This window comes from Rhinolophus sinicus, linkage group LG02 (genome assembly GCF_036562045.2).
Source record: "Rhinolophus sinicus isolate RSC01 linkage group LG02, ASM3656204v1, whole genome shotgun sequence".
Lineage (NCBI taxonomy): Eukaryota > Metazoa > Chordata > Mammalia > Chiroptera > Rhinolophidae > Rhinolophus > Rhinolophus sinicus.
Genome location: NC_133752.1, coordinates 34,687,457 through 34,708,918, shown reverse-complemented (window position 1 = coordinate 34,708,918; position 21,462 = coordinate 34,687,457). Strand labels below are relative to the sequence as shown.

Below are 21,462 nucleotides of genomic sequence, written 5' to 3'. Positions count from 1 at the left end.
ATCTTTTCATTTCCTGGTAAGTGGCAGCACAACACTAGAAAATTAGTTCTCCTATGAGGCAGGAGCAGAAAGTAGCTTTTTATACTGAATCAGTAATCACTTCATGAGAGCTCAGTTTTCCTAGTGCACGAATTTTCTCCTGTGTACAATGAAGAAGCTAGAGTATATGATCTCAAGGTCACTTCCAACTCAAGTATTCCATAATTTTATGCCAAGAAAAAAATATTAATACTTAAATTGGAAATTATGACCACTCTCCATTAAAGAGGATTGACTTACATCTATGTGGGCTCTCCACGTAGCCTTTGTTTCACTTTTATTTGCACTCCTTCCTAATTCCCCCTCCAGAAAAGAAGGAAATAATTTGGGTTTCATGTATCTTCCATCAGTTTTATTACTTGTTTCACATTTCTGATGAAAGATTTAAAATGAGTAAAGAACAATAAAAATGCAATCTGGAAATTTATTTCTGGATTCATTTTTTCATAGTGTTTGTGTCCCTTATAAGAATGGATCAATAAGAAGAAGGCATATCTATTGGAGTTTGTATTGTCCTGACAAATTAAGTGGCATTTCCTTTGTGCTACATCTCCACCTGTGGTAATGGTCAAGCGAAGGCTAATGATACATGATTAGCGTAGTTCACACCTAACGATTAACCTCACCTCAATTACAAATCATTGAATCAAACAGCAATATTCTACTTAGTGTGCTCATCCATTTATTTAGAGAGAAACAAGTAAATTGGTTAGTTTTAGCAGCAGATAGAGCAGTATTATAAGGAAAAATAAATATTTCTGAGTTTGGTTGCTTAGCCATTAGCACAACTATACTGTGGGCTCTCCACAATTCTTTATCTTGTAAGCCATCTCAGCCCATTTTCATAGTTATTAGCCCCGGATATTTTAGCTTATGTTTAACTACTATTTAGAATATATTTTATTAATGACTTCTTAACTTGTAGTTTCTGCTTACTCAGTGGAAATAAATACACCCTCCATTTTTTATTTCTCCCAAACTAATGCATCTCTCTTATTTCTTACACCCGCTCTCTTCTCCCTGGCTTTGACGGCCCTTTTCAGAGCACATCACTGTGCTTGTATGAGTGTTGCCTGTAACCCACCCCATTAGAGTATGGGCTTCTGCTTTTACCACCTAGTTATTTAGAGGGTTGAGATCTTCAGCCATAAGGAATGTTTTAAAATAACCCAGAAAACACAGCACAAACCAAACACAGTTAGTAATGTGCCTTTATAGCTATTATTCATAGCAAGATAATTAGAGAAAATTAGAGAATCTGCCTCTTATAGGAACAAACCCCAAATCATTAGTAACCCTTTGGAAATTAGAAGACTGAGAAAATGATTGTGACAAAAATGTGTTTGTTTACCATTTTAAAAGTAATTATACATTCTTGGGGGCCTCTTTATTAAGAACAGTTTCAGTATCAACAATAAGATAAAGAAATAAAGTGGATATGTAATTTGGGAACTCTAAATTGTGTTTAGCATTCATGAATTAGGCTTCTACAGTAAACTGCATAATGACACAGGAAATTAAGTAAAAGAACTCTTTGATAAGATAAGGAAAATTCAACTTCTAAGAATTCCCCTCCCCTAGAGTTCAGCCATTTAGTCTCATCAACCTTATTACCTTAAGTATCAACACATAAATATACGAGTATATATCAATTATGCTCAAGTCTCTCCCAACGAGTCCAGTGGACATTTTTCTTGTTCAATTTAACTTGAATTTTCAGCAGCAATTAACACCATTGATCAAACTCATTTTCTTGATAAATTTTCTTTTCTGAGCTCCCATGAAGCCATATCTTCCTGGGTTTCCTTCTAGGTTCTTAGCTTTTCCTTCTCAATATCCTTTGTAATCTCTACTTTCTAGAACTTAAAATTTTGAATTTACCAAGTTTTGGTACTCTTCCTTACTTGATAAATATTCCCTCTGCAGGTTATCTCATTAACTTATAAGATATACTCCAAATGTGTTTTTTCTTTAAGTCCCAGTCTTTTTAACTCAGCACAGGCATCATTATCATCAATCCAGTTTAAAAGCTTGAGACACAAGAGTCTCCTCAATACCTTCTACTCCCTCACCCTACAAATTCAATTTATCACTAAGCCATGTCAATTGTACTTACTAAATATTGCTCACTTCTCTACACATCTCTCCAGCCACTTTTTCCTCTTGCCTAAACTACTGTGATAGCCTCCTAACTGGTCCCCACCATGGGTTTTTTTTGCACAGGACCTACTTAAGTCTATGTTCTGAGAGGTTCTTTTAAAAAGAAAGAGCTCATCGTGTGCTTCTCTGCTCAAACATTTCAGTAGATTCCAGTTGTATAGACTGAAAAACAAAATATCTTTAACATGAACACTATGGCCCTGTAGCGATTGTCCCTTCTCTTTCTTTCCCGCTTATTCTAAATTTCTCTCCCTCTGCATTCTGGGCACACTGGCCTGTTTTTAGTTCCTGGACGATTAGTACCTGATCTCCTATCGCATGTTCTTTATATACGCTCTTCTCTAACTAAAAAAACTTTTGCAGTCCCCCTTTCCCCTCATTATCTTCACCTAGTTAACTCAAATTTATCCTCCAAATTTTAATTTCAACATCTCTTCCTTAGTGAAACTTTCCTGACCCCACACATCTCCCTATGTATCTCTTTGTAACACTGATTGCATTCTAATTTGATACCAATGTGTGTGATATTTCTCAAATTAATGTCTGCCTCTCATTAGACTCCAAGGTTAATAAGAGCAGAGGTACTGTTTGGTTCCCTGTTTCATCTCCAGAAACAAGTACATTGCCAGACACATAGCTGTTCACTATATATTTTGTTGGGTCAAATAATGACAGGGCAGAAGAATTTTATACATTGTTTCCCACCCAACCTCAGGTGGCCCACCTATATGTGCCTCTGGTTCCCACAAAGCCACTGGCTTCCTGACAGCACAGGGACAGCCCTTTTCGAGAAGGTTATTGAACTGTTGGCTGAAGCAGTGCTGCTTCTGACTGAAGTAGAAAGAGCAAGGCAAAGGAAGGACGACAACAAAAATCAGATGAAGAGAAAACATTGAGACCAATTCTGTGTTGTCTAGCTTGGAAACGAGAGCCTAAAGCAACCCAAAATAATTCCAGAAAATTTTCAGGAAATTATCGTCTCAGTTGAAAAAGCCTTGTTTGAAAGACATTTCTTTGACTATGTTAGTGCTGGTTTTAAAACTTCTGTCTAAGTACACATTTAACAGGAAGTTGTTACAAAATGATTGTTAAAGGGAGCTAAGGCTGAGATAAGACATGGTTCTTGAAACTGCCTTATCTAATGCCTAGCATAGAACAACTCTGGCTTTTTGTTTGTTTCATCAGTGTTGTCATTAAATATCTCCTTTAATGAGTTTGTTCAAGTTCGGTCAAATTAAAGTTTTGAGACTTTCCGATATTATGTAAAGGGGGTCAAATTGAAAAATTCAGCACAATCTTCAATCAATGAATGATCTAATAATATATTTTTAAAACTTTTATCAGATTGCCTTTGCATAAATTATGATGTTTATCATTTTACATGATTGATGAAGATGGTAGAAACTGCTAGCTGTCCCCCAGTATTTCTCTTTTCTTTCTTACATAGTAATATAGCTTTAATCTGGGCATATGGCTGGCCAAGTATATATTACCTTTCCTGACTCTCTGGTAGCTATGTATAGCCACATAACTACAGCCAATAGCATGTCACTAAAAGTCATATGTGCATATTTCTGATCATCTCCTTAAAAAAAGGGTAGAGCTATGCTCTCCCCTTCACTGACTTTTTCCTTTGACTATCCAACAAGGGAATGATGACGGATGAACCAGCTAGGACCATGAAGATGTCATATAGCAGAAAATCATCAATATCATCATCATCATCATCATCATCATCATCATCATCATCATCATCATAGGGGCCCAATCTAATCAGGGAACCCTGGACTGCCTAATTGCAGGCTTTTATTTTAAAGAGAAATAGAGATCCATCTTGTTTAAGCCACTGGCCTTATGCATTATGCTATTGCAATAGCAAAAACTTCATTCTAAATAATTTAAAAGATGTGTATTATTTAAGAATTTAGAAGAAAAAAATCAAACTAAATTATTTGTTCTGTTGATGCAAAATTAAAGTTAAGGAGCAAACTCTCCTCATGATAGATTTGTACACATTTTTTGAATCACAGTTATTTTAGTAATTTGTTATATCTGAAAGCTTACATCATAGTATTTAGAGAAACGGGGATTAATATTTACTGGAGATTTTACGTACATACTCATTTCAAGTCGTAAGCAATTTTGTCAGGTAAGTATTATTAAGGTCCATAAATGATGAGTCTTGGAGCAGACATTTCAACACAGGTTACTCAGATCTCAAAACATTTTCTTCTTGTTAGAATATCCAAGTTATTTAAAGAGATTCTACAACAATATGAAGACCTATCAATAATAAATATAAAATATATGCAGGAAGCCTTAAATTGCATTCAATTTTATGTTCTATATTTATTTTTGCATATGTAGTCACAGACATGTTGAAATTCTAAGAACCAACTCACTGAAAACATAGAAAAATTAATTTGGCAAAAGAAATATCTCTTCTGTCTTAGTCCTATCTGCTTATTTAGTTTAGATTACTCTCTTAAATTAACTGCTTTGACTCATAAAGAAAAAAAAAAAGGAAAGGAAGGAACGGAAGGAAGGAAGGAAGGAAAGAAGGAAAGGAGGGAGGAAGGGAGGGAGAGAGGGAGAGAGGGAGGGAGGGAGGGAGGGAGGGAGGGAGGGAGGGAGGGAAGGAAGGAAGGAAGGAAGGAAGGAAGGAAGGAAGGAAGGAAGGAAGAGGCTTTATGTAATCGTAAAAAGTATTTGCTTTGCTCTTTCACCTATGATTTTTTTCACAAGTTTCAGTACAAAATTTTGTTCAGGTATGTTCTGTAAACTATCCAATTCCCCTTTAAATGGCTGTTTTGGCTCACTTTCGCAGCACACATTATGAACAATGCAACAAACAAAGTGACCTTTCTTTTACTATTGAAACTTAAACAAGCATAGCAATTTGTTATAGTAAGAAGAACAAGATGTTTTCCGCTCAACTATTGAATTCCCTTTTAGATATCTAAAGGCAAAGAGTAAAATGCTGCCACTATTTGATAGGTTTTTGTCTCCTATTATGAATATTTCACAACCCTCCGATGGTTATGTCACTGAAATTGTTTCTGTTGGTAATCAAGACCGTTACTGTCTTTCTCTAACAGATTTTTAAAGTTACGTTAATAGTCTAGTCAATTTATAGGTTTCTTCACCCAGCCACAACCACTTTTCCTTGCCTATCTCTACTATTGAAGATGGGAAAGCCACATTCTCACATTTTTAACCACTCTTGTTTTAGCCAATGGGACAAAAGGGAACATTTTTGGAGCTTTTGCTTTTCTAATTAAAAAAATGAAAAGAATAGATCTGGTTGCCAATAGGCACCTTTCCTGCCCCCTCCTCCATGCATGCCTAAACGTGAATATGATGATTGAAATCACAGTGTCCATCATGAAACCATAATTATTCTTTACCTTACTCAAGTTGTACTTCAGATTTTGTTCTCCCTTCCACAGCTAAAACATAGTATTAAATGCAATGTATTTAGAATATGAAGGTATAAATTAAAATCCTTATTCTGCTACTTATTGGTTCTGAGATTTTTGAGTATTACTGATTTTTGGACCATAATGTTACATCTATAAAAATAGCCATTTTAAAAAGAATAATCTACCTTGCAGGAATGTTTTAAAAATTGTAAATAAATGATATAAAGCCTAGCACATTATAAGTGGCCAACATGTGATAGTTATTATTACTACTTAATCTCTTAGAGTCTGTCTCATTGTATAGACTACCTTAACACCTACAACATATTACTTTTCATATCATTCCACGTATCTAAAGTTTCTCCCAATTTCTTATATGAAATTGTCGTAAAATCCTTTGAAAGACAGTCTCTCTATGCCACTATACCCAAATTGTGTTCACATGGCTCATCCAAGAAGCAAATCAAACATTGAAGGGGTGCTGCTATGTAAAAAACTATTTATCTCAAGGAATTCCGTTTTGTGTAATGAATATCTTCTTTTTTTCTGGTTTGTTAATATTTAATTAAACTTTTAATTATTACAAATTGTAGATTCACATGTATTAGTAAGAAATAATAGGGAAAGATTGTGTGTTTGATAGTTTGTGTTTTTTTAAGGAATTGGTACATTTCATCTAACTTGTCAAATTTGTGTGGATAGAATTGTTCATAGTATGGCGTTATTATTCTTTTGATGTCTGCAGGGTCTGTAGTGATATCTCTTGTTTCATTTGTCATTTGTATTTTGTTCTTTTGTTTTTTGTCAGTCTGGCTAAATAAAGTCTGTCAATTTTATTGATCTTTTTAAAAAATCATCTCCTTGTTACATTGATGTTTTCTACTATTTTTATATTTTCAGTTTCATTGATTTTTGCATTATATTTATTATTTTCTTCTTTCTACTTGCTTTAAGTTTATTATGCTCTTTTTCTAAGTCCTTGAAGTGGGAGCCTAGATGACCGGCTTGAGACGTTTCCTCTTTTTTAGTACATGTATGTGCAATAAAATTTTCTCTCCGCCCTGCTTTAGCTATGTTCCACAAATTTTGGTATGTGTATTTCATTTTCATTCAGTTTAATGTATTTTTTTAAATTTCCTTTGAGACTTCCCCCCTTTTGATTCATGGATTATTTAGAATTGTGTTGTTTGGTTTTCAAATATTTGGAGACCTGTTATCTTTCTGTTTTGGATTTCTAGTTTGATTCCATGTGGTTGGAAAACATAGTCAGCGTAAATTAAATTATTTTACATTTGTTGGCATTTGTTTATGTCCCAGGATATGGTCTGTCTTGGTGTTTGTTACATGGGAGCATGGTGAGAATCTTTATTCTGCTATTGTTAGATGGAATGTTCTATACATTTGATTAATCCTTGTTAGTTAGATCATTGGATAATGAGATGGTGTGTTTGAGTTTTTTTCATATCTTTGCAGGTTTTCTGTGAACTTTTCTATTGATTTTTGAAAAAGAGGTATTTAAATTCCCAACTATAGTTATGGATTTATCCATTTCTCTTATCAGTACTGTCAGTCTTTACCTCGCGTGTTTTTCAGCTTTGATACATACGCATTAAGGATTACTATGTCTTCTTGGTGGAGCTTCTCTTTTATCACTATATAATGTTCCTTTCTGTCTCTGGTAATTTCCATTGCTCTGATGTCTACTTTGTCTAATATTAATATAGCATAACTACTCAAATCAGCATTTTTCTAGTGGATATCTTCTAGGGAGAAATACTTTGAAGATTACTTTTAGTAGCTATTTCTGTGTTTTTTCACATATTTTTTGTTTTCTATACTATTCATCAATATACAGGCATAATAATAATATGATTATTAAATTGAAAATAGAAGTGATTCAGCTAGTTATGGTAGACTAGAATATTGAACGGCTATCTGTATTATTTCCTAATTAATTAAATGTCTTCATCTACATTGTAAGGTGTGTTTTTTTTCTTTTTTCTTTCTAAGAACACTGTTACTTCATTTAAAAAAAACACAATGCTGTAAGCTATAGCATTTCTCATGTTGAGGTTTCATGGTGCCTCTGTGTGCAAAATGGTAGTTCTCAGGGTCTTAGTGGGAACTCTTTCTCTTTTGAGTTCTCATCTGTGACTCAGAATCTCAGAGCTGGAAGGTAGCCCAGAGGGTTTCTTATGACTAACTTATACATGAATGTAGTAACTCTATGACACACCAATCTCTACCCACTAAATATTATATAGTTTTGGAAAGAAATAGTAAGTTTATCTCCTCATATAAAAATACCAATGACTAAGATAATAGGCTATGCAGAACTCTCATGGCCATTGACACAAATTTTATACAAACTTATAAATGAATGTTAGGATTTTTATGTTTTCTTAATTCTTTTTATTAGCTGATTAGCTAAAACATATTCATTTTGAGGTTTAGTATAAAGAAAATGCAAACATGTTGCCAATAATGTTTTGCTACATTGCTCCTGTCAAAGACTTCATGGAAAATTAATAGGGTAACCACAATGAGGTATCACTTTACAGCTGTTAGGATGGAAATTATTAAAAACAAGAAATAACAAGTGCTGGCAAAGATGTCGAGAAAAGGGAACCCTTATGCATTGTTGGTGGGAATGCAACTTTGTGCAACCACTATGGGAAACAGTATAAAGTTTCCTCAAAATATTAAAAATAGAGCTACTATATGATCTTGTAATTCCATTTTTGGGTATTGGTCTGAAGAAAATGAAAACACTAACTTAAAAAGATATATGTACCCCCATGATCACTAAAGCTTTATTTACAATAGCCAAGACATAGAAAGAGCCTACATGTCCACCAATGGATGATTGAATAAAGAAAATGTGGTATGTCTAGAATAAAATCTTGCCATTTATGACAACATGGATGGAACTTGAGGGCATTACGCTAAGGGGAATAAGTCAGAGAAAGACAAATACTGTATGATCTCACTTATGTGCGGAACCAAAAAAAAAAAAGAAAGCCCCAAACCTGGTTCACAGATACAGAAAACAGACTGATGATAGCCAGAGGCAGGGAGTAGGGAGTGGGAGAAATGGGTGAAGGTAGTCAAAAGCTACAAAATTCCAGTTACAAAATAAATAAGTGCTAGGGATATAATGCACAGCATGGTGACTATAGCTAATGATACTTTATTGTAAAATTGAAAGTTGCTAAAAGAGTAAATCTTAAAAGCTCTCATCACAAGAAAATACAATTTAATTATGTATGGTGATTGATGTTAACTAGACTTATTGTGGTGATCATTTTGATATATCAATATATACAACAACTAAATCATTACATTGTATACCTAAAACTAATATAATGTTATATGTCAATTATACCCCAATTTAAAAAGGGTAATTACTGACAAATATAAAGTTGTCACATCTTTATTTATAGACTAGGTTTCATTCAATATCAATATTCAACCACATAACGATCAATCGTGCTGCAACTTAAATAAATATAATTTAATCTGCATAAACATTTTCATGTTAAGCATCATAGGCTGTAGGCAAATCCACAGTGCTTACAGGATGAATTATAAACTTTTTATCAGGCATACAAGGCACATTTTGACATGACAACTTCCTTCTCTCTTATTCTGTTCTAGTCTTATAGAAATTTCTAAAGTACTTAACCAGGTCATGTTTCATAATGTCTCTATGACTGTAAGCAATTTGTTCAGTTAGTCCAGAATGTTCCTTGTATGTGTGGAAATCTCAGTTTTGGTCATTTCTTCCATCAAGCACTTCCTGGCCATTCCTTCCTCTGTGCATTTGAGCCATCTCCCTTTTGCCTACTCTGTACCTAACCCATAGGGACTTTCCATCATACAAGGTCCAACAATTAAGTTTGCGAACTCATCCTAGAAAAAGTGCTGCATACCTCATTGCTGAATATCACTATGGTCACCTTCGAAGTACTCCCCTTAGGATGCTATGTACCAATGCCAGTACCTAGTCCACCCTTCAAAGCAATTTTGGAACTCTTTTTCTGGAATGGCCATCAGAGCTGCTGTCATATTTCCATTGATGTCCTGAATGTCATCAAAACGCCTTCCTTTCACTATTTCCTTTATCTTTGGGTAAAGAAAGAAGTCATTGGGGGCCAAATCAGGTGAGTAGGAAGGGTGTTCCAATACAGTTATTTGTTTACTGGCTAAAAACTCCCTCACAGACAGTGCCATGTGAGCTGGTGCATTGTCATGATATAAGAGCCATGAATTTTTGGCTAAAAGTTCGGGTCGTTTTCATGTAACTTTTTCACGCAGTCTTTTCAGCACTTACAGATAGTAAACTTGGTTAACTGTTTATTCAGTTGGTACAAATTCATAATGAATAATTCCTCTGGTATCAAAAAAGTTTAGCAACATCATTGCAGCAAGTTCGCAAACTTAATTGTCATACCTCGTTGTACCTAGACGTCAATTTATTGCCCATATGTAATTACATGACTGTGAATTTCTTGAAGGTAGTTATTGTCCTTTCTCCCCTCCCTTTTTTCTTTTTCTTTTTTTTTTTTTTCTTTTACATTCCAGGGCTGAAGGTTCCACATAGTCCATAGTATTAAGTAGATTAATGTTGGGTTTTGGTCTACATTATATAGCGATAGGTTGAGAAAAGGACTTTCATCCTCTCTCCCAACTACTTTTTTTTTAGTTAAGTATAGTTGGCATACAATATTATACTAGTTTAAGGTATACAACATAGTGATTCAACACGTTTATGTCTAAACATTGTGTTCACCACACAATCCCTCTCCCAACTTCTCAGCAGGACACAGAAAAGCCATTGAGCCCTGAACCACTTGTCTATTTGAGGCACTCAGATTATAGAAAAATTTAAAAATAGAGTACAAAATATCTTTTTTTTTTTCAATTCAGCCATTTAGTTTCTATGATTATGTATTGGCAGTATGTCTGATTTTATTTGGAAATCATTACAAAAGTTTTAATCAGGAACCTTTGTTCCACGGTCTTCCCTCCACCCCATGGCTTTGTTGATTGGCCTACATCCTCAGCTATAACCATCTATATCTCAAGTCAATTTGGTACCAGTCATAATGTTACTGAGAATGACTTATCTGGGTTCTTCATCTTCTTGAAGGAAAGAATTCAATCAAGAGACTGTGTGTGTGTGTGTGTGTGTGTGTGTGTACGCGCACAGCAATAGTACAGCAAGAAATTTAGTAGTAAAAGTGAGTACGCTGCGAGCCATGGAGCCGGCTGATCAAAGAGAGGGAAGCAGCCTCTCCGTATTGAGTGAGGGTTTTTATCTCTATGGATAGAATTGCCTCCCCCTCTCCCTTCTCTTATCTCTCATTCTTCCCCCATGAGGGGTCTAGTCCTCCCTTCTCTGGCATTTAACAATGCATTTCTTTGATTTAGAAGTATGTGTAAGCCTGGAATTCTGCTGGGCAGCTGCAATGGGTCTTGATGCAAGTAGAAGCTATAGCAAGAGGCTTTCTAACAGGGATTGCCTTTCCTTCTCCTGCTCATTTCGATCTGCCTACCTACCCTGTCAATAAGCTTCACAAAACACGATTTTAAAAGAATGCTGTTTTTTGTAATATGTTAGGCCATCAGTACAACAACTCTTGAATTCTACTAACCTCCTCCTAAAATGCTCACATTAGGGCAATTGTGTAGACATATAGTTACTTACTCTGTATCTGCAAGGAGGAAAAAAAAAGACTGGGATGAATGTTCTTTCTCACTTCAGCACAGAAATAAAATAATCTATGTGAATATCCCATTTCTAACCCTTAAGTTGAAGAACCAGGTTCATTATTTTATTATTTCATTTATTAAAATGTAATATATATTTTACCAAAATTTATTATTAAAACAAATTTCAGGGTTATTATTGACCTGCTACAATGCTCTTTTACAATTAGTTAAGTATTTAATTAAAGTTACCCATCCAAAAGCAAAGACTTTTATTTCTTGCATCTATTTTTCTATTACTTTAATAATTGATTTTTAAGCAAACCCCTAATATTTTGTATTGGTATCTAAAATATGGTAATAGTATTATTAAAGATTATGCTATGGTTACTCCAGCTAATAATTTTTATTATATTGCACTGAGATTAATTTCTATGTAAATGATTGAACTTATAAAAAGTTTTATTTCTGTTTGAAAACAGAATGACATTGAAGAACTTGACGATATACTCACATCCATATTCAAACAAGAGATACCATGTTATGAGTTCCGATCTCTCCAAACTGAAATCTACTCTCAAAAAGAATGTGAGTATTTACCAATTGTATCAATTATTTTTATGTCATATTTCACTGTATGTAAGCCTTTAATAAATATTATAGCCAATAATATAGTTGAATTGCTGATTAAATATTTTAGACAATTTCCATCCTTTTGTGAGAGACCACACTAGTGCAAACTTTTAAAGGTTCATTTGGTAATTTTTTTTTTTAATCACAAGCCCTAAAACTGTGAACAAATTTATTTATTTTATTATTTTTTAAAATTTATATTAGTGAATATTGGGGAACAGTGTGTTTTTCCAGGACCCATCAGCTCCAAGTCAACTCACTGTTTTCAATCTAGTTGTGGAGGGTGCAGCTCACTGGTCCATGAGGGAATTGAACCGGGGACGTGGTATTATGAACACTCTGCTCTAACCAACTGAGCCAACCAGCCACCCCACATAAATTTTTAAATCATAAAACTTTCTGATTTTTATTCTAAGAAAATGTTTAGACAAGTATATTTATGATGGAGATAGTTCATCATGGCATTGTTTTTTGCTGTTGGTGGTGGTGTTTCTTTTTTTTTTTTTCAATTCAGAATACTGTTTCCTTGGAGGAAGCAGGATAGTGATGAGAAGGAATACAAAGAAAGCTTCTAATTTTTGTTTTGGGTGTGTTCACTTTCTTCAAGCTTATTATTTGTACACTGCACAATGCTATTTAAAAAAAAAGAAAAAAAGAAAAAAAACATGGCGTTGTTTATAATTACCAAAAATGGAAATAACTTAATTTTCCCAAGATAGGAAATGAGCTAAATAAAATTTGTTACATCCATTAAAGCAACCATAAGAATAAATTTTATTTTAAATTGATTAGCTGGCTGTGGTGATGCTTTGATATATACTTAATTTAATAAAAGCAAAGTATGTAGTAGCAGTAGGTAAATGCGATCCTCTTTAGAAAAGTACATATGTTTAATAACATTTTTTTTAAATCTATAAATTGATGATCTGGACAGACATACACCTGTTAACAGTAGTTATGTTTGGGGTTGTGAAATTTCAGGGATTACATTTTTTTTTTATTGTACTTAATCTGTGTTTTCTACACTGCCTATGTATTATCTGTATAATGAAAAGAAAAATAATATAAGTATCAAGAAAAGTATAAATAGTAGAGACTGCCAAAAAAATCATACTTCTAAATGTTATCATGAGCTCAGTAATATATATTTGAAATTGTTTGGTCCTGCATAGTTTGTGACATACAGTTTGTAATTCACCTATATGCCCAGTATGTGCCAAACACTATGATAGAGATGTAATGTTCAGTAAAACAGGAATAGAGTTAAAGAATATGAGAGGTCTGCTGTAGGCATATGGAGGACTAATGAGCAGAGGTTTTTGTCTGTTTAGTCTCTGTGCAACTTCAAACAGTTTTATCGTCAGGCTGGCAGGCCTCAGGACAACAGCAAGAAAAGAATGGGTATCCCAAGGCCCAGCCATTTACGATTCACCTAGATGTGCGAGAACCTGTATTATGCTTGGTGAGCGTCCATTATAGGGGAACGACGATGACATGCTGCTTTTGTATAAGCAATCTTGTGAGATTAGTGAAATTTATTTTTGTTCCCCATATATTTTAACAAGATATAATTCACTTACAAAGTTTAGACATTTTATTAGGATAGAAAAGGAACATGACATAATTCCTCACTGAAGACACATAGTTTAATTGGGAAAACGAGATAATATATATGTTATAATAGAAAGAAACAGTGTGATAAACTTTGTGGAATTGACTATATTGACAATAGAATTTTAGAAATAAGACACCTTATTTTTCAAGGCCTGCTTCATAAAAGAGTGGGATTTACCTAGGTCTTAAATGATGAGTAGGGTTCTAATGAGGGGAAAAGAAAACAAACAGGAATTCTAGGCAGGAGAAAATGCCTGCAAAGGTATGAATATGGAATTATAATACAATTTTTACAAATTCCCTTAGAATTTTACTTATTTAGGTTTGTGAAATAAGAGTTGTAGGATTGGAGAGGATAGAATGAATTTAGTCTTTCATTTTTATAGGTAAAGAAATCTAGATAAATTTAAAAGTGCTTCTCAGTGTATTTTTGGTTATGGAATAACAATTTTAGAGTGGAAAAGGATGGATTAGCTTGGTCCCTTATTTTTATGGAAAAAGAATTCTGGATGGGTTAAATCAGAGCCCCTGAAAATATGGATCTGATTCAGTAGGTCTGGGGTACAATCTAAGCTTGTGGTTTTCAACAAGCTCCCAGGTAAAGCTGATGCCGCCAGTTCTCGGACCGCTCCCTGAACGTGAAGGGTTTAGAGCAGTGGTTCTCAGCCTTGGCTGCATATTACAATCAGCTGTGGACCTTTAAAATACCCCATGCCTAAGCTACAGCACATCCCAACTAGTGAGTCTGGGGGAGTGGGGCCCAGCGATCAGTATTTTTCAAACTTTCTCGGTGATTCCAATTGGCAGCCAAGTTTACCAGCCCGTAATTGCTTCAATGTATTAGAGACCAGCCAAATAATTCATCCTCACACTGATCTTTGACATAAAGGAAATATTACTCTGTCTTTACAAAGGTTAGAAAGTTTGTAGCATATGAAAGTTTTGAACCATTGCTAGAATTTAAAGATATGCTGTATCTGACAAAGATTTATTTTATAAAACAATTACATTTTTTTAACAGAAGTTAAAAATGGAAAGTTCAATGTAACCTAAGTAATTCATTCAGAAACTTTATTTGGATACTGCTAGATGACAGATGCTGTGAAGCCTATAACAACCCTCAGAACGTGAAGCTCTAATTCCTTGTTGAGGTACAAAATAACACAATACAAACTACATACTAAAAACATACAAGATAGACGTGAATATGACTGATGTGGGGACAGAGCCCCAGAAAGTAGTTTTCAGGCTCTCGGCCTCACATAGACAGGTGCTGGCTCAGGTAGTAAATGGCCATCAACTGTGATTGGATGGCCATCAGCTGTGGCTAGTTGGCCGTCAGCTGTAACCAGTGAGCCATTGGCCACTAATATAACTGCTGTGGCTATGCTAGCAGAAAAATGGGGGCTAGCAAGAAGACGGTGGCTGAGCTAGCAAGAGCGGATTGCAGAGAGGCGGATGCCGCCAGCGAGACTATAGCGGTATGACTCCCCCATCTATGGCTCCGTGGGTGTTCCTTTTTGGCCTCACCACATCCTGCGTTCTTATGTGGGGAGCAGGACCAGAGACCCCGCAGGCCGCCTCACACAACAACTGAACTCATGGTTTGCTTGCCTTCTTGACCCTGTAATCTTGGGTCAATGTCAGCTTCAGCTTATCTGGTCTTTAAGGCTTTGCACCTGCATCTTCATAATTTTCAAGTTGAATTGCTGATAAGGTTTGAGATGCCTTGATACATAAAGTGAAATTGAGGGAGAGGGTTTAGGAAAGAAGTGGTAGGTTGTTGAGGAGTTTCTGTAGAACCACTAGAGATAGTCTGAGAGGTAAATTCAGCAAACAAAGATGAGGTGGAATTCCAGATGCCCATCCCTCAGGAGAGTTCTCCGATTATTTGGTGAAATGTTTTGTTTACTAATCATTTGTTATTTGTTAATAGTACGGCATATATGAGCTGAAATAAATTGGAGGTTAGGAGATGATGGGGAAGGTAGTCATAAGGAATTGACAGAATATGCCTTGAGTATTGACCTACCCTAAGGATGAGCCATGAAATTATTCACAGATGCCAAAGGTTCTTTAAAAGTTTGGAGCTAAATGTTCAAAACTGTTTGTCTTATTATTGCCCCATCCTCTTTTCTTTTCTAAGTTGTGTCTGGTAAATTCTGAAGTCAATTCCTTGTTACTTTGTTTATAATAAGTAAAATGCTACTCCACACCATATGTTTTGGTGATTTTTACTCCTGTCTAGCCAACAAGCTTTCTCATTTGACTTTTTCCCCCTAGGCAGGCAAAGTTGGGGGGCAGAGGAGTTGCAGTGATAAGATAGAAAGTGTATAAGAAGTCAAATCTTCTTTAGTATTATCTTCCCTTGTAATGCTTCATTATTGATTTTAAAATAACATTTTCTATTGATAAGAATTTCCCATAGAAAAAAGTTCTCCCTGGGAGTGGAATAATAAAAGGTTTTCAAATAAACTTGATATACTAATGTAATGTAGGACTTTTGAATACAACAGTCATAGAAATAATTCGTGAACATCTTTCTAGTGTGTGAATCATCAGCAACTGTGGAATTAATATAAGGGAATAACAGGAAATTTTTATTTTTTTTTATTTTTTTTTTTTTTTACTGGTGTATAAGATACTAGAATAGAAAATATCTGAGTATATTCCTTAGTAAAAGTAAGTATCATTTTGAGCAATTTCTGTTTTGGTTGTAGATTTATATATGACATCAGTGGAATGTCTCTGCCTTGGTATGGTGGTGAGGCAGAACTGCACACCTGGTGAAAAACAATTGCTTTAGTACCTCTGTAACTCCCTTATTCTGAGTTTCAGAATATCTTCTGCAGTCTTGTTAAGTTTTACTGCAGCCTGTATATGAATTTCCCTAACTTCTCTTCAGAACCCTTCAAAGGCTGGGTAATGCAGAGAATCCCTTGCCATGGAGAGGAAAAATAAATAGTTCAGCTTGTTTTAAAAAGAGGCTACAGTTGCTGGTTCAATCACCATAAGTGGCAGTTAGTTTAAGACAAAGGGAACTAGGTTACTTTGAGGCTATTATCTTGCTGCTATGCGGAGAAGAGATTATAGGTATGTAAGAATGGAAGCTGGAAGCGGGAACTAGATAGAAAAACATTCTAGTGGTCTTAGGGAGACAGGCTGGTGGTTATCTCCTGCTAACGACAGTGGAGGTCTTGAGACTTGCTTTTACTTGTTAAATATTTGAAAGTAAAGGTGGTGGAACTTGCTGACAGATTGTCAAAAGCGCAGGAAGGAGGTAACTTGTATTCACAAGCCATTGCCTGGATGAGATCATTCTGTAGAGAGTGTAGTTCAGAGCAAAGGTCTGAGTCCTGGGCAGTACAAACTTTAGAGGTCTAAAGGAGAAGTTTCCATAAAAGGAGATTGAGAAGGAGTAACTACTGAAGTAGAAGTAATGAAGAAAATGTTTCTGAGAGAAGGAAGTAATCAACTATGTCATATGCTGCTGCAGAGAGCAGGAGTGGGAAAACAACATAAAATAATTTGTGATTTACCAAACCATTCATTAATGCCAAAATGTCCCCCCAAAATCCAGGTATTCCCCAAATATTTGTACCAAGAATATCATGTAGATCTGATGGTTTCTTCTGAAAGTCTGTATCAATAGGTAGTGTCTATAGAGCAAATATTAGTGTCTATAGAGCAAAAAAAAAAAAAGAATTACAGTTCTGATTAACTACTCCTCAGTAATTAGGACCCCCAAAATTCTGCAAAATATCTAAAAGTAGTTGGAAATTCAGACTGATTCGGAGAGTGCAAGATGTTAACGAGTGAGAAAAGCACTACCCAGTGATAGGTCGGCTGATAAAGGAACGCTCACAGTCAGGCAAGTTAAGAAAGTTTATTAAGAGAAAGTCTGTTTTATTAAGAGAAAGTCTATTGGGCTGAACAAAGATGGCTACAGCCCGGGCTGCACATCTAAAGGAGACTTGCAGCCCCGAAGGAGGGGGTAAGGAGGGTTTTATAGGGGCTGTGCTGACAGGGTAGCATTGTTTGAACAGAAAATGCTGACTGCCTACAAGCCAGTAGCTGTTTTGTGGTGTTTTCTGTTATTGCAAGTTTGGCTCTGTCTGCAGGTGTAGGCCAACAGACATTTTGTTGTTTTCTTGCAGACATGGCTCTGTCTGTAAGTCAAGGTCTCTGAGACCTGACATTCAGAAACCTAACATTAAGTCAAGCTCTCTAACATTCAGAGACCTAACATCCAGAAGAAACAGAGAAGAGGATTATGTAAAGTTTTAATTTACTGCCCCTTGGGCTCATTTTCCATTGCCGTGAACCTAAATTTCATGTGGTATACATCTTTCCTCCATTTTAAGCATCTCTGAAATTGAAGACTGAGTTGAGATATACAGATATTGAGATAAGGTATGAATATGAACCTACAGGATAACTTATGAACAGGGCAGTGTAAATACAAGGGTCAGGATTGCAGATGAATGAAAAAAGACAAAAAAGTAACAGATTAGACTGAGAATCCAAACTGTGTGTCAACAGTAGTGTTAACAGGATACGATAAAGACCAGGTGAGGCCTGAAAGCTGTTAGCTGCATTATCTCCAGCTGATTTCATACCATTGCTTTTCAGCTGAAAACCAGTTTCTGATTAGGGTCATCCTGGAAACCAGAAAGGTGAGCTGGAAAGGTGAGAGTAACATGTATACAGAAGCAACTCTTGAAATAATAGAAACCTAGGAAATAACCATGACCTCTACCCATGATATCTGACTGACTATAAGAAATTATATCCTCTGTGATCATTATGTGCAGGTTATGGATGGAGTTTACTTCTGTAAGAATATACTGTGTGATGTTTATTTGAAACAGTGCTTCTAACAATACTTTATTTCTTAAAGTGCTGTAAGATTGTGTAGTACTCTAAGAAATAAATTAAGATAAATACCTTTTCGCATGCAATTTTCCCCTCCATTATAGTGTTTTCCATCAACTATGCATGAGAAGATATTTTTAAATAAGTAAACAATGACAGAAGAGAGAAACTCTTAGAGAAACTGTGAATAGAATGGAAAGTTTACATGAAACATATTTCGTATGCTTTTCAGTTTTATTTAGCGTACTATGTGTTTAACTTCAATTTTCTTGATTACCCACTCTTGCTTGATTATTCAAGCAAAGCCCCATTTGTTCTTGTCTTTAATACTTTTGCTTGCAGACTTTAGAGGATATCAGAATCGCTTGGAAGGTTTGTTAAAATTCAGATTGCTGGACCGCACTCAGAATTTCTGATGCAGGAGATCTGGAAGGGCCCAAGGATTTTACATTTCTCACAAATTCATAGACGATACCAATGCTACTGGTCTGTGAATCACCAATGAGAACCACGGAGTGAACATAGCAGTAATGGGCAGTACCGTTAATATGTCATGTGCATATATAAAATTGATGTGAAAGAAATTCAAGTCAAGAGAGCAGATATTTTTTTCTGTATCATTCTACATCCCAGGATTAAAATCATGGGTGCAGAATGAAGTGATTGTTAGAGTGATTGTTTATCTCAAAATTTTTTTGTGTGTATTATTTTTTTAATGTAACTCTCATGAGTTCTTAGACAAAGTTTAAAGCACTCTGCTTTGTACTAGGTACTTTTTTAGATACCATGTTTCCCTGAAAATAAGACCTGGCTGGACCACCAGCTGTAATGTGTCTTTTGGAACAAAAATTAATATAAGACCGGGTATTATATATATATATATATATATATATATATATATATTATGTTATGTTATATGTTATATTATTATATAAGACCTGGTCTTAAAGTAAAAGAAGACTGGGTCTTGTATTAATTTTTGCTCCAAAAGACGCGTTAGAGCTAATGGTCTGGCTAGGTCTTATTTTCGGGGAAACACAGTAGTAAGGGAAGGTAGCATGATGTAAGAATAATAAAACACAACCCACACACTCAGAGGGCAACCAAGACAGAGTGCCACCACTATAGTGTGTGTTCTATTCATAAGAGCACACTTGAATTTTGCATACGAGTACTCTGTATCAAGAAAAATTTAAGTGCTTTAACATACTTGAACTTATTTAATTCCACACAACAATCCTGAGGTAGGTAGTATTTTAATCTCAGCTTTACAAGTGAGGCCTTGAGAATTAACATCACTTGCCCAAATAGTGACAGAGCTGGGACTTGGACCCAGGCAGCCCAGCTAAAGTGACAACATTATTAAACTCTCAGCAACTGCGTCCCATATATTGCATTGAGCGGCAGCTCCAGGGTGTCATTGGATCCCAGAGAAAAAGGTCAGGAGGCGCTTCCCAGGGAGATGATCTTAATTTAAAGGAAAGGCTATGAATTGCTTCTGTTAAATTATTTAAAATTATAACTTTAATGAATAATATTATATATAGAGGCAAGTTTAAAATGGTCTCAGATGCTCTTTATATTATTTTGCAATCCTAGAAACTGAGTGATTTTTGTTTCATAGTGTATGAGTTTCTTCAAATCACCCATTTGCCACTATGGACAAATGCTATCCTTTAGTAAGGGGCCCTGTTTTGTTCATGGATTTATTCCCAGTGCCTAGAAGAGTTTCTAGCACTCAGTAATGTTTATTACACTAGTTATCTAGTTGATGGCAACAAAGTTAGCCACACACTAAAATCCATAAGACCCTGTACAGCAATAGGTACAGAGGTACAGACTAATAATATTTGAGCTACAAAAACAAAAGAGTTGTTTATAAGAACATAAGGCAGCTATTTATAATGTCATTGTTTTGTCTTTTCTACCTCTTATCCAAGGCGTCTTCCATTAGGAGAATGAAAAATTGGCATATGTGCCTTCTGAATGTGCTGCACTGAACTGTCTGTTCAAGTAACCAGACACATATGTTCGTCTTCACTGGGCTAACACACACAAAAATAGGTTTTTCAGGGTCAAGAGTAATAAACGTCTATAAGTTTATCATAGGGTTACAACACCACCACCACCCCCCATAGATACTGTCTATTAGCAACTGATGGCAGGAAATTGACTCTCTAGTATCCATTCATCTTACTAAGGAAAATGCATGCATGATTGGCCTGAATTATACACACATGCACGTGCACACAAACCATCTCCCTCACCACACACACATACACACACACACAAAGGAAATGGACTCTTTTATTAACAGATTGAATAAGTTACCACTTAGGGAACCCCCCCAACACACATGCTTACTTTTGTAGCTGTTGTTAAGTAATGATTTCCAAACCTTGAGTTTTTGTTTTCTGAACTTCCTGACAAGTTCAGAAACTCTTTGTAGTATCCTATTACTAACCCACTCCAAACACACCTTCTGCGTCCTAAAAGGACTCATTTGCCCTCTGGTTTCTGTCATTAACAAATAGTTATAGCTCTTTGTAATGTCACTGATGGTTTAAAGGCTCATTGTGTTACTCTGAGAAGGATAGGAACACAAAGATGTAGGAGAACTTATTTTTATGTCATGTATGGATAAGATGTGTTTTTTTCCTCCCTGAATTAGGCAAGGTTCTCCAGAGAAACAGAACTGATAGTATGGGGGGGGGGGGGGGGAGAGAAATTTACTTTAAGGAATTGGCCTACATGGTTGTAGTAGGCTGAGAATTCTGATATCTGCAGGGCAGGCCAGCTGGCTGGAAATCCCAGCAGAAGTTGATGGTGCAGTCTTCACTTCACAGGTAGCCTGGAGGCAGAATTCCTTTCTCTTTGGTGAATTGGGTCTTTTCTCCTAGGGCTTTCAATCTGATAGAAGGGGGCTCAGCCCTATTACGGAGGGTAATCTACTTTACTCAAAATCTACTGATTTAAATATTAATCACAGTAAAGACTACCTTCACAG

The 21,462-nt window shown here is 35.5% G+C and overlaps 1 protein-coding gene across 1 annotated transcript in view; it reads left to right on the top strand.

Moving 5' to 3' along the window:
• The window catches only part of BANK1 (B cell scaffold protein with ankyrin repeats 1), a 294,826-nt gene that overhangs the window by 88,276 nt on the left and 185,088 nt on the right, over positions 1-21,462 (top strand). The window contains exon 6 of the mRNA XM_019738939.2: positions 11,816-11,921. Within this exon, the coding sequence (XP_019594498.2) occupies positions 11,816-11,921 (106 nt within the window). The remainder of the gene's footprint in view (positions 1-11,815; positions 11,922-21,462) is intronic.